Raw genomic sequence first — 18,760 nt, 5'->3', positions numbered from 1 at the left:
GTGTATATTTCCTAGCTATGTTTGGTGAGAGGACATACTAAGTGTGTTAATCTCGGTTTCTAAATATTTATCCTACGAAACTGATTAAGGAAATGGCTGATTCCGGCCAGGTGCGGTGGCTCATGCCTGTAATTCCAGCACTTTGGGAGGCCGAGGTGGGCATCACCTGAGGTCGGGAGTTCGAGACCAGCCTGACAAACATGAAGAAACTCTGTCTCTAGTAAAAATACAAAAATTAGCTGGGTGTGGTGACGCATGCCTATAACCCCAGCTACTCGGGAGGCGGAGGCAGGAGAACCACTTGAACCCGGGAGGTGGAGGTTGCGGCGAGCTGAGATTGTGCCATTACACTCCAGCCTGGGCAACAAGAGTGAAACTCCGTCTCAAAAAAAAAAAAAAAAAAAGAAAGAAAGAAAGAAATGGTTGATTCCAGGTCTGAGGCAGGAAAAGTACAAGCTTAGCCTAGAAATCTTGTATCATAAAGTAAGCAAATGTTCAAAGAATGATGGGAACATGTCAAAGAAAAAAAAAAAACACGCAGGAGCCAACTTGAAGGGACTTTTATTCCAGATATAGGACAATTTGAACACCTAAACAAATAATGAGTATGCTGGATTATAACTAACTGAATAAATTAGGAACCCACATATCCACGTGGACATTAATTTTAAAAAATAAGTGTATAAATTGGGAAGAAGAGATAGTTCTTCCTTATAATAGAATGTCAATTAACAAATGTGGAAGTAATCAAATGTGGATAGAAATAAAAAATTAACCTGTGGCAACCATCACAGTAGTGGTCAACAATGGAGACTAGTGCTAGTGAGTTAAAGGTTAGTGAGGAAGTGTAATCTCAGAAATACGCCTCACAAAATACTAATCAATTACAAATGGTAAATGGTAACTTTATGGTAGTCATGGTGACTTTAGGGCAGGTGATCAAGGTTAACAGCATCAGTGGTGGCACAGGTAGATACTGTGTGCCCCTGGATGTGATGCAGTCCACTGAGAAGAACATGACATCTTTTTTGTGGCTTTCATCTAAGCAGGTACTCAGTATGAGGAAAGTATCTATAGGATGGTAAGGCCTGTAATCTTCAAAACTGTTGCATTCATGAAAGACAGGAAAACACTGAGGACCTAGTTTCAGATTGGAGGAAGCTAAAGGGACATGACCACTAAATGATTGGGGATCTCAGACCAGAAAGAACAAAGAGTCATTGCTGGGACTTCCAGCAAAATTATTTCAACTTAAATTTTTTGAAAAAGGAAAAAAGGAAAATTAAAGGCCTGCAAATGTAATAATCATATACAGATATGCACTCCAATCTGGAGAAGAATGCCCCAGAAGACACATATCTTGTTACAGATCAGCCAATTTTTGGATAATCTCAGAGCTCCCTATGTATTTTAGCTTTTATTTTGCTGTCTTGTAACTACTTGGTACTTGCCTGTCTTCCTCACAAAACTATACTGGAGGAGAGGAATATTTGCCGGATTCATCAAGATCCTAGATCCCACCCTCATTATTGCTATCCTCGCAGTCCTCTTAATCACTCCTATATTCAATAATAATATTAACAATAATGATATTAACAACCAGATCACACTTTGTCCACCCTTAACTCTGGCGTACTAAGCATCTTCAATGTTTATTCATTAATTCCTATTCTAACTCTCAGTCATCTAACTCCTGTTCTCTCTGATTTGCAACTTCTGTAGTTCCAATTCCTCTACTTACTTTCCATTTTATACCCTAGAAGTGGTTATCACCAACACCTGCTGCCAAAGCTCTAACTCTAGGCCTCAATGCTCTCATCCATAAAATAAGAAACAATTGGCTGGGTGTGGTGGCTCATGCATGTAATCCCAGTACTTTGTGAGGCTGAGGTGGGTGGATCACGAGGTCAGGAGTTCGAGACCAGCCTGGCCAACATGGTGAAATCCTGTCTCTACTGAAAATACAAAAAATTAGCCAGGCGTGGTGGCAGGTGCCTATAATCCCAGCTACCTGGGAGGCTGAGGCAGGAGAATCGCTTGAACTTGGGAGGCGGAGGTTGCAGTGAGCTGAGACTGCACCACAGCACTCCAGCCTGGGCAACAGAGCAAGACTCCATCTCAAACAAAAATAAAATAAAATAATAAGGAACAATCTGGCCAAATGAGAATAATCCTGATTTCTCCAATGATTACTATGTACAGACACTGTGATAAAGGTATTTTTATTATGTCCAATTTACAGACAATCAACTGAAGCTTTGAAATCTTCTCAAGGTCCAAGGATACAAAACTAATGACTTGCAAATCCAGGGTTCAAATCTAGAGTTTCTGGTGCCCGTAAATGCATTATACTGCATCCTACACAGAACATATACCAGATATTTCTGGTGTAAACATTCTGTAGCACACTGAAAAACAAACAGGCTATGGTACAGACTCAGTACTGTACTTAGAAATTATAATGCTGAATTATTAGACTAATGTTTCTTAGATTGATTTTTTTTTCTGTTTTAAAATGATTTATACAAAAGTGTTTCTCATTCTAGCCTGAAATTAATTACTAATGGATGAAATGTAGAAAATTTCTTAACAACAGAACAAAAAAATTGAAGCATACTCACAACTTCTCCATAACGTGCAGTTGAAATTCTACGTAGAGGAAAATTCCCTGTGTTGCTGAAACATAATCCCCCTGTCTTCATAAATAAATGAGGGAAAAAATAGAAGCTTATGAAAAGGCATAAGCAATTGAATTAAAAATATATATACTTTATCAATTTGGTTAGCCTTACTAAAATGTTAGGTTCTGAACATGCACAGGACTTGCTGGTATTAACAAATGTTGGCTCACATCGGATGCACCTGTTCAATATAACAAAAATAATTTTTAAAATGTTAATAAATTATACTAAACCTAATTTAATAGAAAAGCTGTCTTTCTAAACAATGGATTAGAGTAGATTCATTCAGTGAGCAATTATGTAAATATGTTAAACAAATTTAAAATAACACGGATTTGAATAGTTTTAGGCCATTCTGTGTTACAAAGTATAAAGTAAGTAAAACTAATCAATAGAAGAGTATTTTTTAACTACATGGAATGTACAGAATGAATAATTCTGAATATCAAAGATAATTAAGTCACTCAACTAACAAAAGAGACCAACAAACTCATATAAATGAAACCCAATCAATTTTTACAATTAGTTATATCAAATATGCTTTCCTTATTTTATGTGCCACAAAGTAAAAAGGTAGCATAAGCTGAAGAGAAATGCATCTCTAGCTCCTATCAAAGCTACAGCCAACACTTTTAAATAAATTCTATTTATCATCTTTGCTTATTTTAGAAAAATACTTCATATTTTTCATTAATGAATGAGATAGATGGGGGAGGGTACTGGACCAGTGATGAGTGAATATATAGGTATTCTTCACTTGCAAAATAGAGCAGGTAGGAGTGGGGCTGGGGCATGACGTAAAACAGACGAGGCTTGGGGAAATATTAGAGGGGCCAAAAAAATCGGTATTTGGATGCCGTAACTCAGGTCAGCCTTAGAAAAAAGATGATCCAACACTAAGTAGCCCTCAGAAAAGTTGCTCAGCTATTTTCTATATTAAACTTGGAAACTAAAGAAAAAACTGTGCCTGGAGGGAAGTCATGATGTAGGCCTCTAAAAAAATTAAAGAAGCTGAAATTGGTATATATGCTTAAATTAGAGGGAAGTATATAGGCAGACAGGGGTGTGTGTGTGTGTGTGTGTGTGTGTTTCACAAACACATGCACAAAGGGGGAACAGGAAGCAACAGAAAATGGGACTATAAATCAGGGTACCTGGGCTATTATTAGTATACATTAATGTTTTATGTATTATAAGAGCTTTAGTACAGTACTTAGCACATAATTATATTATAGATTATATACCAATTACATAACAACAAACAAAAATAGCTACCCTTTACAGAGTGGTTACTATATAGCACTATACTAAGAACTGTACTTACTTATTTCTGAGCCATTACAGCCTATGAAGTGGGTGGCAATAGTACCATTCCAAAGACAAGGGATTGTGAAGTAGTGAGCTATCCAAGGTCAGACAACTAATAGACTGGACCAAAATTTGAACCCTAGTGTGTCTCATGCTCTAGGCATCAGCTTCTGTATCTGTTAATGTCTACTTCTATCCTTCCTTGGGTTATTGTGAAAACTAAGTGAACTAAGTGATATGATAGGAAAACATTCTTAAAAGTAAAAATTATACATTAGTATAAGATGATATTAATGAAGTCCGCCCCATCACACTGCTTACCTGTCTCCTAAAGCATTTGCTACCATAAAAGAGTTTTCATTTCCATCACAGAGCTCACAAGTTGCTTGAGACAACAATGTTCCATTAATATCTCTTTCCACTAAACAGTTTAGAAACAAAAAAAAGATGTAACTCATAGTAAACATATAAGCTTCTACATATTCAGAAAATATTTAACAAAACCCAAGTGTTACTATTATTCTATTAATTTTCAAAACACTTTATTTGCATTAAAGGCATAACAAGTATCTCCATAATAAAGTATAGAGAAGTGATCCCTTCATACCCATCCATGCCTCCAAAAAAAAAAAGAGAAGTGATGCCTTCCCTATTTTCACATAGTAAAATACAGAAAATCATTTTCCAAGTCATCATAACAATTAAGTCAGTATTTTTTTCCTCAAAATTGTCTTACCTCTTATCTATACATTTCTGTCACACTGGGATAGTGAAGCAAGTATTTTCGTAGATTACTGATAAGTTTCTGTAACTTAGAAGGCTTTTAGTAGTATCTATTAAAGTTTCAAATTCACATCCTTACAACACTACAATTTTGTTTTTAGATACCTAACCTACAGAAACACTTGAATATGTACATAAGTATATTCATTGAAGCATTATTTGTTAGAAACAACATGAATATTTAAAATAGCAGAATGGTGGTATATCCATGCTACAAAATACTATGAAACAGATGAAAAAGAATCAGGTAAGGCCAGGTGAGGAGGATCATGCCTGCAATCCCAGCCCTTTGGGAGGCTAAGGTGGGTGGATCACATGAGGCCAGGAGTTCAAGACCAGCCTGGCCAACATGGCAAAACCTTGTCTCTACTAAAAAAATACAAAAATTAGCTGGGCGTGGTGGCTTGTGCCTGTAATCCCAGCTACTCAGGTGGCTGAGGCATGAGAATTGCTTGAACCTGGTAGGTGGAGGTTGCAGTGAGCTGAGATCACACCACTACACTCCAGCCTGGGCAAGAGTGAGACCCTGTTTCAAAAAAAAAAAAAAAGAATCAGCTAAATCTAACAGAGTATCAGAGTATACCACTAACTGAAAAAAGTATGCTAGAACAATATTTGTGTATGAAACATTTATGCAAACATACCACTTATGTTTCCTGTGGATATATAATGTAGATCCTTATAACAGGGAAAAAATTCTGAATGTGCACACACACACGCACACACACATGTACACACACACACACACACAAAAATAACCAGTTACTTTGGGGTTGAAGGAGCAATAGAAAAACAGTATTGGGAAAAATGGTCAAAAAGGACTTTAGTCTTATCCATAATGTTTTAAGTTTTTGCATGGTAGTAAAAAGTAATTTTAACAAAAGTAAAGATGAGCAACTTGTTCCTCCTACAGTCATCCCTATCTCAATAAATGACAGCTCCATTTGACCATTTACTGTGGTCCCAGTCCTTAAGAGTCTCCTCATGTTCCATATTAAAAAAATAAAAATAAAAAAATTAATGTGCAAATTCTGTCAGCTCTCTCTTCAAAATATATTCAGAAACAGAATTATTTTCTCTACCTCTACAACTAATATTGTGGCCTGCCGGGTACAGTGGCTCATCTCGTAATCCCAGTATTTTAGGAGGCCAAGGCAGGATGATTGCTTGAGGCCAGGCATTCAAGACCAGCCTGGACAACATAGCAAAACCTCATCTCTATACACACACACACACACACACACACACACACACAGCCGGGTGTGGTGGCACATGCCTGTAGTCCCAGCTACTCAGGAGGCTGGGGCAGGAGGATCACTTGAGCCCAGGAGGTCGAGGCTGCAGTGAGCTGTGATAATGCCACGGCCCTCCTGCTTGGGTGACAGAGCAAGAGCCTGTCCAAAAATAAAAAATAAAAATAAAAAAAAAAGAAAGAAAAAAGAAAAAACTCTGGCCCAAGCACCATCATCTATCACCTGGGCTTTTGTAACAGCCTCTTAACTGGAGTGCTGGTTTTGTGCTCCACGCAGAAGCTAAAGTGAAGCTTTTAAAACTTCAGTGTGATCATGTCACTCTTTTGCTTAAAACCTTCCAAATGGCCTCCCATCTCACATAGGACAATTTCAAAGGTCACTAACACAGCATAAAGGTCTTACATGATCTGCACACTATCACCCCAATTTTTCAGACCCAGATGCTTCTACTTTACTTTACTTCTTTGCTTTAGCCACATTAGTGTACTTTCTGTTCTCTGAAAAATGCCAAATATACTCCCATCTTAGAACCTTAGTACTTGCTATTCCCTCTGCTTAGAATGATGTTCCCCAGTCATCCTCATGGCTCTGTCCCTCCCTTCCTTCAAGTCTTTCTTAGATTTCACCTTTCCAGAGAGGACTACCATGATAATGTATGTAAAATAATACCCTATTCTCTCTCCCTTCTCTTGCACCATAGAGAATTTTAATCACGAAATAGTACCCTCTAAAATAGCAAAATACTGTTTCCACAGCTGTAACCTAACCTGAAGGGGCCAGAAGATGTCAGAGCCACTGTTTAGAGAAAGCAGCAAAGAACGTTCCTTTCCCCTACTTCTCATCCACAGATATCTCAAGAGCATCTAATTTAGGGAATGAAGAATTATAAGAATTACAGTAACATAGCTACAGTAATAGAAACATAACTTGAGTGGTTAACTATATAAGATTTCAAACTAGTTTTTATTCTTCCAGTAATTAACTGGCTTACACACATGGCTGATATCAAGTGTACCAGTATGTATTTTCTCTTGATATTAACTTGTGCTGTCCAATACAGTTACTGTTGACTGTGGTTACTAGCCACTTGTGATTACTGACCACTTGAGATGTGCCTAGCCAGAATTGAAATCTCAAAAATTTATTAAGAACAAAAGAACAGGCTGAGCATGGTGGCTCATGCCTGTAATTCCAGCAATTTGGGAGGCCAAGGCGGGCGGATCACCTGAGGTCAGAAGTTTGAGACCAGCCTGGTCAACATGGTACAACCCCATCTCTACTAAAAAAATACAAAAATTAGCTGGGCGCAGTGGCAGGTGCCTGTAGTCACAGCTACTCAGGAGGCTGAGGCAGAAGAATCACTTGAATCTGGGAGGCAGAGGTTGCAGTGAGCCGAGATTGCGCCATTGCACTCCAGCCTGAGCGACAAGAGTGAAACTCTGTCTCAAAAAAAAAAAAAAAAAAAGAACAAAAGAATGAAGATATCTCAAAAATTGTTCACCTTGATTACCTGTTCAAAGGATAATAGTTTAAATAATATTAGGCTAAATAAAGTATATTATTAAAATTCATTTCATGTTTCTTTTTACTATTTTTAATGTGTAGACAAGAAAATTTAAAATTACATATTTGGTTTGCATTATATTTCTACTGAACTGCACTACTTTAAACAAACGCCAGCATATTTGGCCTTAACAGTTTTTATTCCAAATTTATGATTAAATCTGACTTACCTTCATCTTCCCATAATCCTAAAATTTACAGTAGAAATAGTACATCATGAAGTGTAACAAATTTCATATTGCCATCCAACTCATAAAACTTTCATTAGCCCCATCCCTAAGAATACACCCCCCAAATACCGTGAGAATCAAGTTAATATTTTCAATGGAGGCAAGAGTGCCAATGAAACTACTAAGAAGCCAGATGCGGTAGATTGCTTAAGCCCAGGAGTTTGAATCCAGCCTGGGTAACATAACAAGATCTCGTCTCTAAAAAAAATAACACCAGGCAACTCTAATCCCAACATATGGGGAGGTCAAGGCAGGAGGACTGCTTGAGGTCAGGAGTTCGAGACCAGCCTGAGATATATAGTAAGACCCCCATCACTACAAAAAAATTTGTTGAAACGAAAAAAAAAATTGAGATAATTTAAAAATTAATCTTTGAATGGGTAATATATAAAATATAAAAATGAAAGGCACAAAAGGATTTATTTTATTTTTTGAGACAGTTTTGCTCTTGTCACCCAGGCTGGAGTGCAGTGGCATGATCTCACTCACTGTAACCTCCGCCTCCCAGATTCAAGTGATTCTCCTGCCTCAGCCTCCCAAGTAGCTGGGACTACAGGCACCTGCCACCATGCCCGGCTAATTTTTGCATTTTTAGTAGAGATGGGGTTTCACCATGTTGTCCAGGATGGTCTCGAACTTCTAACCTCAGGTGATCCACCTGCCTTGGCCTCCCAAAGTGCTGTAATTACAGGCGTGAGCCACCGCACCAAGCACAAAAGGATTTAAAATGAAAATTAAGTCTCTTTCCCGCCATTCCCAGGCACTCAGTTCTTCACTCAGGAGGCAGCATTGTTACCAGTTTCTTATGAATCCTTTCAGAAATAGCCTGTGTATATACAAGCACATATGCATACATAATGGTCTTTAAAAAGCTAAATAGTGGAATACCAAATACATAAAATAGTGCTGATAAATAACAGGTTCTCAATAAATACTTGTAGATGAATGAATAAATTATTCTATATCTTGCTTTTTTACTCAATATATCTTAGATTTCTTTCCATAGTAATATGTGTAGAATTGCCTCTTTATTTTTCCACAGTTGCATTCTATACCATTGTATGACTATATCATAATTTATTTGGCTGATCTCATCTTGATAGACTCTTATATTGTTTACAATCTTTTGTCTCAGGAATAATGTTGCAAGAAAAAAACATTCAACACTTCTTCAGGCATATAGTTAAGTGTATCCAAGTAAGAAATTTCTAGATGAGAGCTTTCTAGGCAAAGATAATCTGTATTTTTAATTTTGATAAACACTGTAAATTTGCTCTCCACAGAGGTTGCACCAACTTATAATTTTCCCTATTAATACATGAATAACTATTTCCCTGTATCCTTATAAATACATTGTCAAAGTTGAAAAAGTTTCTTTTTGTTGTTTTCATATGGAGTTTCACTCTTGTTGCCCAGGCTGGAGTGCAATGGCATGATCTTGGCTCACTGCAACCTCCACCTCCTGCGTTCAAGCAATTCTCCTGCCTCAGCCTCCAAGAAACTGGGATTACAGGCACGTGCTACCATGTCCGGCTAATTCTGAATTTTTAGTAGTGACTAGGTTAGTCAGGCTGGTCTTGAACTCCTGAACTCAGGTGATCTGCCCACCTCGGCCTCCCAAAGTGCTGGATTACAGGTGTGAGCCACTGTGCCTGTTCGAAAAAGTTTTATAATAAAATCTGGTAAGTTAAAAATAAAATCTCATTTTAGCTTTAATGTACATTTTCTTACTCTGAGTAAGGTTCAATATTTTTCCTCATGTTTTTTTCTATGTGAACTTTATTTACGATTTTTGGCTATTTTTAAAATTGGGCTATTCATCTTACTTTTATTTATCTGTAGGACCTTTACATTTATTGAAGAACTTTGACCTCTGTCTATTGTATGCCTTAATATTTTTCTTTAGTTTGTAGTTTGGTTTTTGGTATTATAATTTTTATGGCATTTTATAAATTCACCAATTTTTCCTTCTGTGGTTTTTCTTTTCTTTTTCTTTTTGTCTTTTTTTTTTTTTTTTTTTTTTTTGTAGAGACAGAGTCTCTCTATGTTGCCCAGGCTGGTCAGGAACTCCTTGGCTCAAGTAATCCTCCCACCTAGGCCTCCAAAGTGATTATTTTTGGTCACACTTAGACCTATTACAACAAAACTATACAAGTTTTTCCTACATTTTCTTTAAGAACTTTCATATATTCATATTTAGTATTTGACTCATTTGGAGTTTAATTTTCTCAGAAATAAGGTAGAAACCCAACTTGGTGTTTTCTCAGTTTTCCCAGCACCATTTACCAGTTTTATCCCCACTTGGATGAAATGCCACTTTTTGCACATACCAAATTCCCATATGAATTGAATCTATTCTGACTGTCTAAGTTCCATCAATCAGTCTGTGTACCCATAAGCCTGTCATACATGTGATTATAGTAGCTATATAATATGCATATTATCTGATGGGGTAGTTCCTTCTTTCCCTTCCCAGAATTTTCTTAGATCTCATATATCTTTCCTGATAAACTTCAGAATCTATTTGTATATTACCCCAAAACAAACAAATAATAACCTGATAGAATTTCCGAGGGTCCTTTAAAATATACAGTCTGGTAGGAGAGTTGGCATCTTTCTAATATTTAATCTTCCCATGCAAAAATAGAGAATGCATTTTCACTTATAAAAGCCTGCCTTCATATCCCTCAGTAATACTCACAAATTTCTTCAATTAATTATATTGTACATTCCTTCTAAAGTATATGCCAAGGTCGGGCGCAGTGGCTCAAGCCTGTAATCCCAGCACTTTGGGAGGCTGAGGTGGGCAGATCACCTGAGGTCGGGAGATCAAGACCAGCCTGACCAACATGGAGAAACCCCGTTATCTACTAAAAATACAGAATTAGCCAGGCGTGGTGGCACATGCCTGTAATCCCAGCTACTCGGGAGGCTGAGGCAGGAGAATCGCTTGAATCCGGAGGGAGGCTGCAGTGAGCTGAGATTGCACCATTGCACTCTAGCTTGGGCAACAACAGTGAAAACGCTTGTCTCAAAAAAAAAATCCAAAAATCAAAATTTAAAAAAAAGGATATACCTACTTATTTTTTCTTTTTTGTTGCTATTGTATATGAGGTATTTTCTTTCATCACTGTTTATAGTAATTTTTAGTCATTCTCTTGGGTGTTTTAAACATACAATCAAATCATCTGTAAACAATGATATTTTACTTTTTTTGCTTGTTTGTTTGAGACAAGGTCTTACCCTGTCGCTCAGGCTGGAGTGCAGTGGCACCATCTCAGCTCACTGCTGCCTTAACCTTCCAGGCTCAAGCGATCTTCCCACCTTTGCCTCTCGAGTAGCTGGGACTACAGATGCATGCCACCATACCTGAATAATTTCTTTTTTATTTGTAGAGATGGGGTTTCACTGTGTTGCCCAGACTGGTCTCGAACTCTTAAGCTCAAACAATACACCTGCCTTGGCCTTCCAAAATGTTGGGATTAACGGCCTACCTTTTCTTTTCCAGTGATAAATATTTTTTTTCTCTTACTTAAGTGCATAGTTTGCACCCTTTTCCAGGTCCTGACATTAATAGGAACGCTTACACTTTTTGCCTATTAAGCATCAACTTGGTTTTTGAGTTGAGACATACATATTTTATCATGTTATGTTAAAGAAGTAACCATCTAATCCTACACAATTAAGAGTTTCAAAAAACTCAGACAAAACTGTATTTTCTTCTCAATGCCTGCTGATGTCTTAAGTATCACTAAATTTGTACAAAAATAATTTTTATAAACACTATTAAGGGCTGGACACAGTGACTGATGCCTATAATCCCAGCACTTTAGGAGGTGAGGCAGGAAGATCTCTCGAGGCCAGGAGTTCAAGACCAGGCTGGGCAACATAACAAGACCCAGTCTCTACAAAAAATTTAAAAATTAGCCAGCTGCAGTGGTGTATGTGTGCAGTCCTAGCTACTCAGGAAGCTGAGGTAGGAGGATTGCTTGAACCACTACAAAAATATTAAGTAATCATTTAACTATTTAAATTAATGCCCTTTTCAAAAAACAAAAACACAAATGAAGATTTATCACTACTTCTTTATAAGGAATCTAATTCTTACCTAAAATATGGCCAGCGGGACAGTGGCATTTTCCTTCGGCAGTTAAGCCACTAGGGCAAGAAATGCAGTTCCAGCCATCTTCTGTAACACCTTTCTAAATTAAAAGAAAAAAAAAAAGCTTTTCTCTTTTTTAATTAACTTTCTTCTTCATAATCATGTAAGTTCAAAATGCCATAAGAGTATGTAACTGCAGTGAATATTCAAATAAATCATACATATATGAGCCACATAAAAATTCCCTGGAGAGATAATTCATGCTTATATTCCAAAATTAAGCTCTATATTATTACTATGTCCTGACAACTATTAAAGGATTAACTGTGGATAATAGTTCTCTCTTCTTCAGGATCTTTAATTCAAATGGATGCCTACTTTCATAATTATTTGTCATTTACTTTTTCTGTTTACAAATATAAAACACAACACAACACAAAAAGATTGAATCAATAGTCAGTTAATAGGTTAATCTCACCTATTCTAAAACATTATTCTAATTTTAAAAAATTCAAATACATAAAAAATTTAGTCCACGCACGGTGGCTCACATCTGTAATTTCAGCACTTTGGGAAGTCAAGGTGGTTGGATCACTTGAGGCCAAAAGTTTGAGGCTAGCCTGGCCAACGTGGTGAAACCTCGTCTCTACTAAAAATACAAAAATTAGCTGGGTGTGGTGGTGTATGCCTATAATCCTACTTGGGAGGCTGAGGCACCAGAATGGCTTGAACCAGAAAGGTGGAGGTTGCAGTGAGCTGAGATCACGCCACTGTACTCTAGCCTGGGCAACAGTAATACTCTGTCTCAAAAAAAAAAAAAAATTCATTTATGATTCAAAATGGGTAAATTTTATGAAATATAAATATACACAGTCGTTGAAATTGATTTATGAGAATATTTTCTTCTATCCATTTATGGCTTGTACTAGTACACTTTTTTTTTTTTTTGAGACAGTCTTCGCTCCGTCACCAGGCTGGAGTGCAGTGGCACGATCTCGGCTCACTGCAAGCTCCACCTCCCGGGTTCAAGGGATTCTCCTGCCTCAGTCTCCCGAGTAGCTGGGACTACAGGCACATGCCACCATGTCCAGCTAATTTTTGTATTTTTAGTAGACATGGGGTTTCACCACGTTTGCCAGGATGGTCTTGATCTCCTGACCTCGTGATTCGCCTGCCTCGGCCTCTCAAAGTGCTGGGATTACAGGCATGAGCCACTGCGCTCAGCCTGGTAAAGGTTTTTGATAAAGTATGACAGCATTCAAAATTGGGCTTATTATATTATATGGTTTAGGAAAAGCCTGGGGCAACAAACACAATAATTACAAACACAGTTGTACCCAAAGTTCATAAAGAACAAAAATAATGCCACAAATTATTTTAAATTTTGGTTGAAAAGACTGAATTTATCAAGAAATACTCCTATTTTGCAATACATTTATATAGGACTATTTATTTATTTATTTATTTATTTATTTATTTATTTTTTGAGACAGAGTCTCACTTTGTCACCCAGGCTGGAGTGCAATGGTGCGATCTTGGCTCACTGTAACCTCCGCCTCCTGGGTTCAAGTGATTCTCCTGCCTCAGCCTCCCAAGCAGCTGGGACTACAGGTACACGCCACCATGCCCAGCTTATTTTTGTATTTTTAGTAGAGATAGGGTTTCACCATATTGGCCAGGCTGGTCTCCCGAGCTCATGATCCACCAGCCTCAGCCTCCCAAATTGCGGGGATTACAGGCATGAGCCACCATGCCCGGCCTATATAGGACAATTTAAAGATTACAATAACTTAAAAAATGTCACTGAAAAACAAAATGCTTAGCAGCATTTTATCATGGGTAATTCAGGTAGGATCAACATCTGCAAAGATATAAAATAAATGGTAATCTATTATAATCTATTTTAAAGATGTAAAATACATGGTAATATAAAAAATGGTAATCAGACCTACAAGTAATACAGATAGCTGTAAATCAGGACAATTGATAACTTCAGATTAAATTCCCAGAATTAATATTTTTTATATGACAACGAGAAGAAACATTACTGTAAATGTCAGACTGTTACACAGACTTTTAATTATCCAACATGATTGAAAAATATATTTGTTAATTGAGAATTATCATATATAGTAACTACTAATTTTTCAAAAATTACGATATAATGAAATTACTAACAAAACAGAAACAGACATTATTTAACCTATTTATTAATGCAATTGGTATTTCATGAAATAATTACACCTCAGATATCATTATGAACATCAATCATCATATAAACTGTTGACATGATAGGTCTAAGACAACTCCATTTGCATCAGTCAAAGAATATACACATCCCAAATCGCACACATCCCAAACTGCTCTATATATTCCTTATTCATCTAATTTTCTTCATAATCGAGTTATTCTATGAGTAAAAACAAAAACTTAAATTTTTACAGCTTTGTGGTTTTTGGGATTTCAGATTTTAAAAGAAATACATTTCTGTTTTCTCCAAGTTTGCATAAAATTTCGCTGATTTCCCAAAACTTACTCTAGTAAAAATAAAGTTAGCATAGTAATTTTAAAGTTTGTGGGGAAACATTAAACATTACATTATAGTTTGAAAAATAAAGATATTTAACTTATTACTTTTACAGTTAAGTTATTTTAAAATAAATTATGCATACCATGTTTTCTGGGCACTTTTTACAAATAACAGCAGGTCCTCCATTATTAGAGATCATCTGAAATCCTGGTAGACATACACATGAAGTTCCTAAAAAAAAAAAAAAAAAAAAAGCCAACTTTATCCTTGATAAATAAAAATAAAGTTCCAAGATAGTGAAACTTTTAATAAGTCTGAAGATCTTGAGAAGCAGTATAGTGATTAACAGCAGGATTCTGGAGCCAGTATTGCCTGGGTTCAAATCCAGAAACATACTTCTTGAGTTCCAATCTTAGTACTCCTACTCGGTTGCATGACCTTGAACAAGTTACTAAACTCTCTGCCTTGGCTTCCTCTACAATAAAAAGGAGGAAAAAAATCGGTACCTACCTCATAGTATTAGTATGAGTATAAAATTAGTTATTATACATAAAGGTCTTAGACTGTCACACACAGCTGGTATTGTGTTGCTACCATTTTAAGCGCAAGTATAACTAAACTATTAAACTACTTAACTGCTGCTGGAAATTTTACATTTCTACGTCACTAAACAATATATATGTATTCGGGCCAGGCGCGGTGGCTCACGCCTGTAATCCCAGCACTTTGGGAGGCGGAGGCGGGTGGATCACCTGAGGTCAGAAGTTCGAGACTAGCCTGATCAACATGATGAAACTCCATCTCCAGGGACTAGGGATCGACCAAGGCGGGAGTGTTACTTTTGCCAGGGCCCACCTCAAACCGTCTTACCTCGGGCATCCTGCCTCTGGTTAACTCCACACGGAACACAGGAGAGCGCGGAGATATCAAAGTACTGGTTGTTGTCGCACTTCTCTGGCTGCTGGAAAGGGAAAGAGAAGGTCTGGGCCTGTAAGAAGCGAGGGAGGGACAACAGGAGGAACACGGTCACGGCCCGGGCAGATAAGAGGTACCAAGCCGCCATTGCCACCTCAGCCCCCACCGCGCGTCGCCATGGTACCGACGCTGGCAGCCTCACAGGCGTCAGTCCCCCATCAGCCTCTGCGGCAGCTCCGCTGAGCTGATTGGACAACCCAAGTCTGGGTACCGGAAGTCACTGCTGGTATTGCTTGGTTGCTAGGTTACCAACCCTGCGCGAAGTTGGCAGGTCCAGTAAAGAGTAGGTTAGAGGCCGGCTAACCCTGAATCCCAGCGGTATTTTCAAAAGTGTATAGAGTTCCTCTACTTGCGATAGGGCTGCCTCCTCCCCTCAATAAACCCATCGTAAGTTGAAAATATCATAATTTGTCGAGTTATATTTACATCAGAATTTATTCAGACTAGGTAATTTTCACGTTAAAGGAAACATGACTTGTAGTTTAACAATTTGATGTCAAAAAAACCCACTGACTTAAAACCTAGTGAAGGATTACTATAGCTTAAGCACTGAAAAATAAAAAATTTTTCCTGCCAGGTCTGAGCATAGGAAATCATGTATGTGAGACAAAGTAGGAAACGGAAGAAACCATGTTTGCTCATTCTGTTGCCAGCGGAATTTCACAAAGCCCCTGATTCAGTGACTGAACACAGTCCTCCAGAAGAATGCCCTGAAGACAGTAAGAGGATAGAGCACAGGTTTCCACAACTGTTGCTTGAATCACTTCATTTTCTAAAAAAACACGTTCAGTTATCCTAGCTCTTGCCTCTTTCTGTACGTAAGATAACGTCTGACAGGATTAAAGATTATGCCTCTGTAACCTATAATCAGATGTACTCTCCAACCAAAACTTTCATGAGATTTTGCTCCAGTGTAACTTCTGAGCATGTTTAGTGTAACTTTTGAGCACATGCAGAGCTCCATCCCTTGATAATAGAAACTGTGGGCAGAACCGCTGCTTTGGAGCAGTATAACATAAACTCTTTGAACGACTCCCCAGTGTTGCATTCCTCAGTAAGACTCCAAATAAAACTAACTTTGAGTCTTTAAAAGCCTTATTTTTTTCTTTAGTTGACATGTATATAAAATGAGATCACCTTTACACCTCTTGTGAATAAAAGAATCTAAGCCTGGTGCTGTGGCTCACGCCTCTAACCCTAACATTTTGGGAGGCCACTGCAGAAGGATTGTCTGAGCCCAGGAATTCAAGACCAGCCTGGGCAACATAGTGGGACTCCACCTCTACGAATAAAATTTATTTTAATTAGCTGGGTGGGTGGCACATGCCTATGGTCCCGGCTACTTGGAAGGCTGAGGCGGGAGAACCATTTCAGCCCAGGAGGTCAATGAGCCCAAAGGCTGCAATAAGCTGTGATCGTGCCACTGCACTCCAGCCTGGATGTCAGAGACCCTGTATCAAAAAAAAAAAAAAAAAAAAAGAAAAAACTTGGACAAATATATGGAAACTTTTAGAGTTAGAGACCACTTGCGAGGCTAAGGTAGAAATCTAGAGTCTAAATTGGAGCCATGGAGGAAAGGAGAGGCAGGAGAGGATGAATAAAGGAGCTATTCAGGAAGAAGAATTATGAGAATTTTATGATTTGGACATAGGAAGTAAAGAAACAGAATCAAGGATAACTTACAGGTTTCTGATTTGGGTGGCTGGGTAGATGGTTGTGATATTAAAGGAAGATACCTGTGGCAGATAGCTTCTAAGCGAAAACTTATTGGATAAATAAAATTTTAAGGTAGAAATGAAAGTTATAGGAATATTTAACATGGTGGGGCGCTGGGGGTGAATAATAATAGAAATAATAGGTATTAATAGCTTGTTTTTGTTATCAAGCAAATGAGCTCTGTATCCAATGTGCGCACAGAAGCTAATACTATGTGGCACAAGCTTTTGAGGAAAAAAAGGCTTTATTTGCACAACTATTCAGCAAGGATATAGGAGTGCATTCAAATCTCTCTCCCTGATTTGGCGTCTGGGGTAAACTCATGGGCTTGGAAAGCCAAGGGAAAGGATTTATGAATGTGTCCTGGCAGGCTGATTGGAGGATTTAAATTTGACCATTTAGAAAAAGGTATGTAGAGGCCGATTTTAGGCCCGATCCTCCAGTCAAATGGACCCATCACTTTTGAAAGAGTTCCAAGTTCAGGTTCCAGTCACATCCTGGTCTTCTTGGTTCCAAGGAAAGGATTCATTGGTTTTGGGTGTTGTTAGAGGTCCAAGCTTTTTCTATTGTACACACCTGGGCTACATGACTTGCAGTTTTTGGCTCTGTTATATCTAAAAGGTAACACGATATTTTGTTATCAACAGGGTAGGCCCAGTTTGGGCTAGTCCCATGGAGACACTTTTAATGTGTCCGGTATTGCAATATCTCATTTGATCCTAAATTGGGACTGTTATCATCACCTTTAATTTACATGAAATAACCAAGGCTTTGAAAGTATAAGTGACTCTCTAAGGTCACACTTAATTCATGGTTCTAACCCTGTTAATTTGACACCAGAGCCCATACTTTTCTTCAGTTTGTTGTTGTTGTTGTTTTAAACTTTAATTTAGGTTCAGAAGTACATGTGCAGGTTTGTTATACAGGTAAATTGAGTGTCTCGGGGGCTTGGGGTACAGATTATTTCCTTACCCATGTGATAAGCATAGTACCCAATAGGTAGTTTTTTGATCTGTACTCTCCTTTCACCCTGCATCCTCGAGTAGCACCCAGTATCTATTGTTCCCTTCTTTGTGTCCATCTGTACCCAATGTTTAGCTCCAACTTATAAGTGAGAACACACAGTATTTTATTTTCTTTCCTGTGTTAGTTTGAGATAGGAGGTTGGCAGGACCGATTTCACAGGATAAGGTCATAAAGACCTGGCTGATAAAACAGGATAGGTAAAGAAGAGGACTGAAACCTGCTAAAACCAAGATGGTGACCAAAGCGACCTCTGGTCATCCTTACTGTTCATTATATGCTAATTATAATGTATTAGCATGCTAAAAGACACTCCCACCAGCACCATGACAGTTTGCCCATGCCATGCCCACTTAGAGAAGTTACCCTATATGGTCTAACAAGGGAGGACACTCTGTTCCAGGAACTCTCCACCTTTTTCCTGGAAAACTCATGAATAATCCATCCCTTGTTTAGCATATGATCAAGGAATAACCATAAATATACTCAGTCTAGCAGCCCATACCATTGCTCTGCCTATGAAATAGCCACTCTTTATTCCTTTACTTTCTTAACAAACTTGCTTTCACTTTATTCTGTCAGATTGCTCTTGAATT

General features: G+C 37.9%; 1 protein-coding gene across 3 annotated transcripts in view; it reads right to left on the bottom strand.

Annotated features, from left to right (window-relative positions):
- Positions 1-15,556, bottom strand: part of TMEM67 (transmembrane protein 67) — a 62,622-nt gene extending 47,066 nt beyond the window's left edge. The window contains exons 1-6 of one of the 3 annotated variants that reach the window (XM_002805441.4): positions 15,321-15,556; positions 14,593-14,681; positions 11,927-12,020; positions 4,311-4,410; positions 2,793-2,862; positions 2,622-2,696 (exon numbers count right to left, since the gene is read on the bottom strand). In XM_002805441.4, the coding sequence (XP_002805487.3) occupies positions 2,622-2,696; positions 2,793-2,862; positions 4,311-4,410; positions 11,927-12,020; positions 14,593-14,681; positions 15,321-15,513 (621 nt within the window). In that variant the 5' untranslated portion in view covers positions 15,514-15,556. Of the gene's footprint in view, positions 1-2,621; positions 2,697-2,792; positions 2,863-4,310; positions 4,411-4,725; positions 4,761-6,792; positions 6,933-11,926; positions 12,021-14,592; positions 14,682-15,320 lie in introns of those variants that run through there. The other 2 variants (XM_077942852.1, XM_077942851.1) reach the window with 2 other exon arrangements.
- Positions 15,557-18,760: the final 3,204 nt, after the last annotated feature.

This window comes from Macaca mulatta, chromosome 8 (genome assembly GCF_049350105.2).
Source record: "Macaca mulatta isolate MMU2019108-1 chromosome 8, T2T-MMU8v2.0, whole genome shotgun sequence".
NCBI classification, from domain to species: domain Eukaryota; kingdom Metazoa; phylum Chordata; class Mammalia; order Primates; family Cercopithecidae; genus Macaca; species Macaca mulatta.
This window is presented reverse-complemented; position numbering and strand designations above follow the sequence as displayed.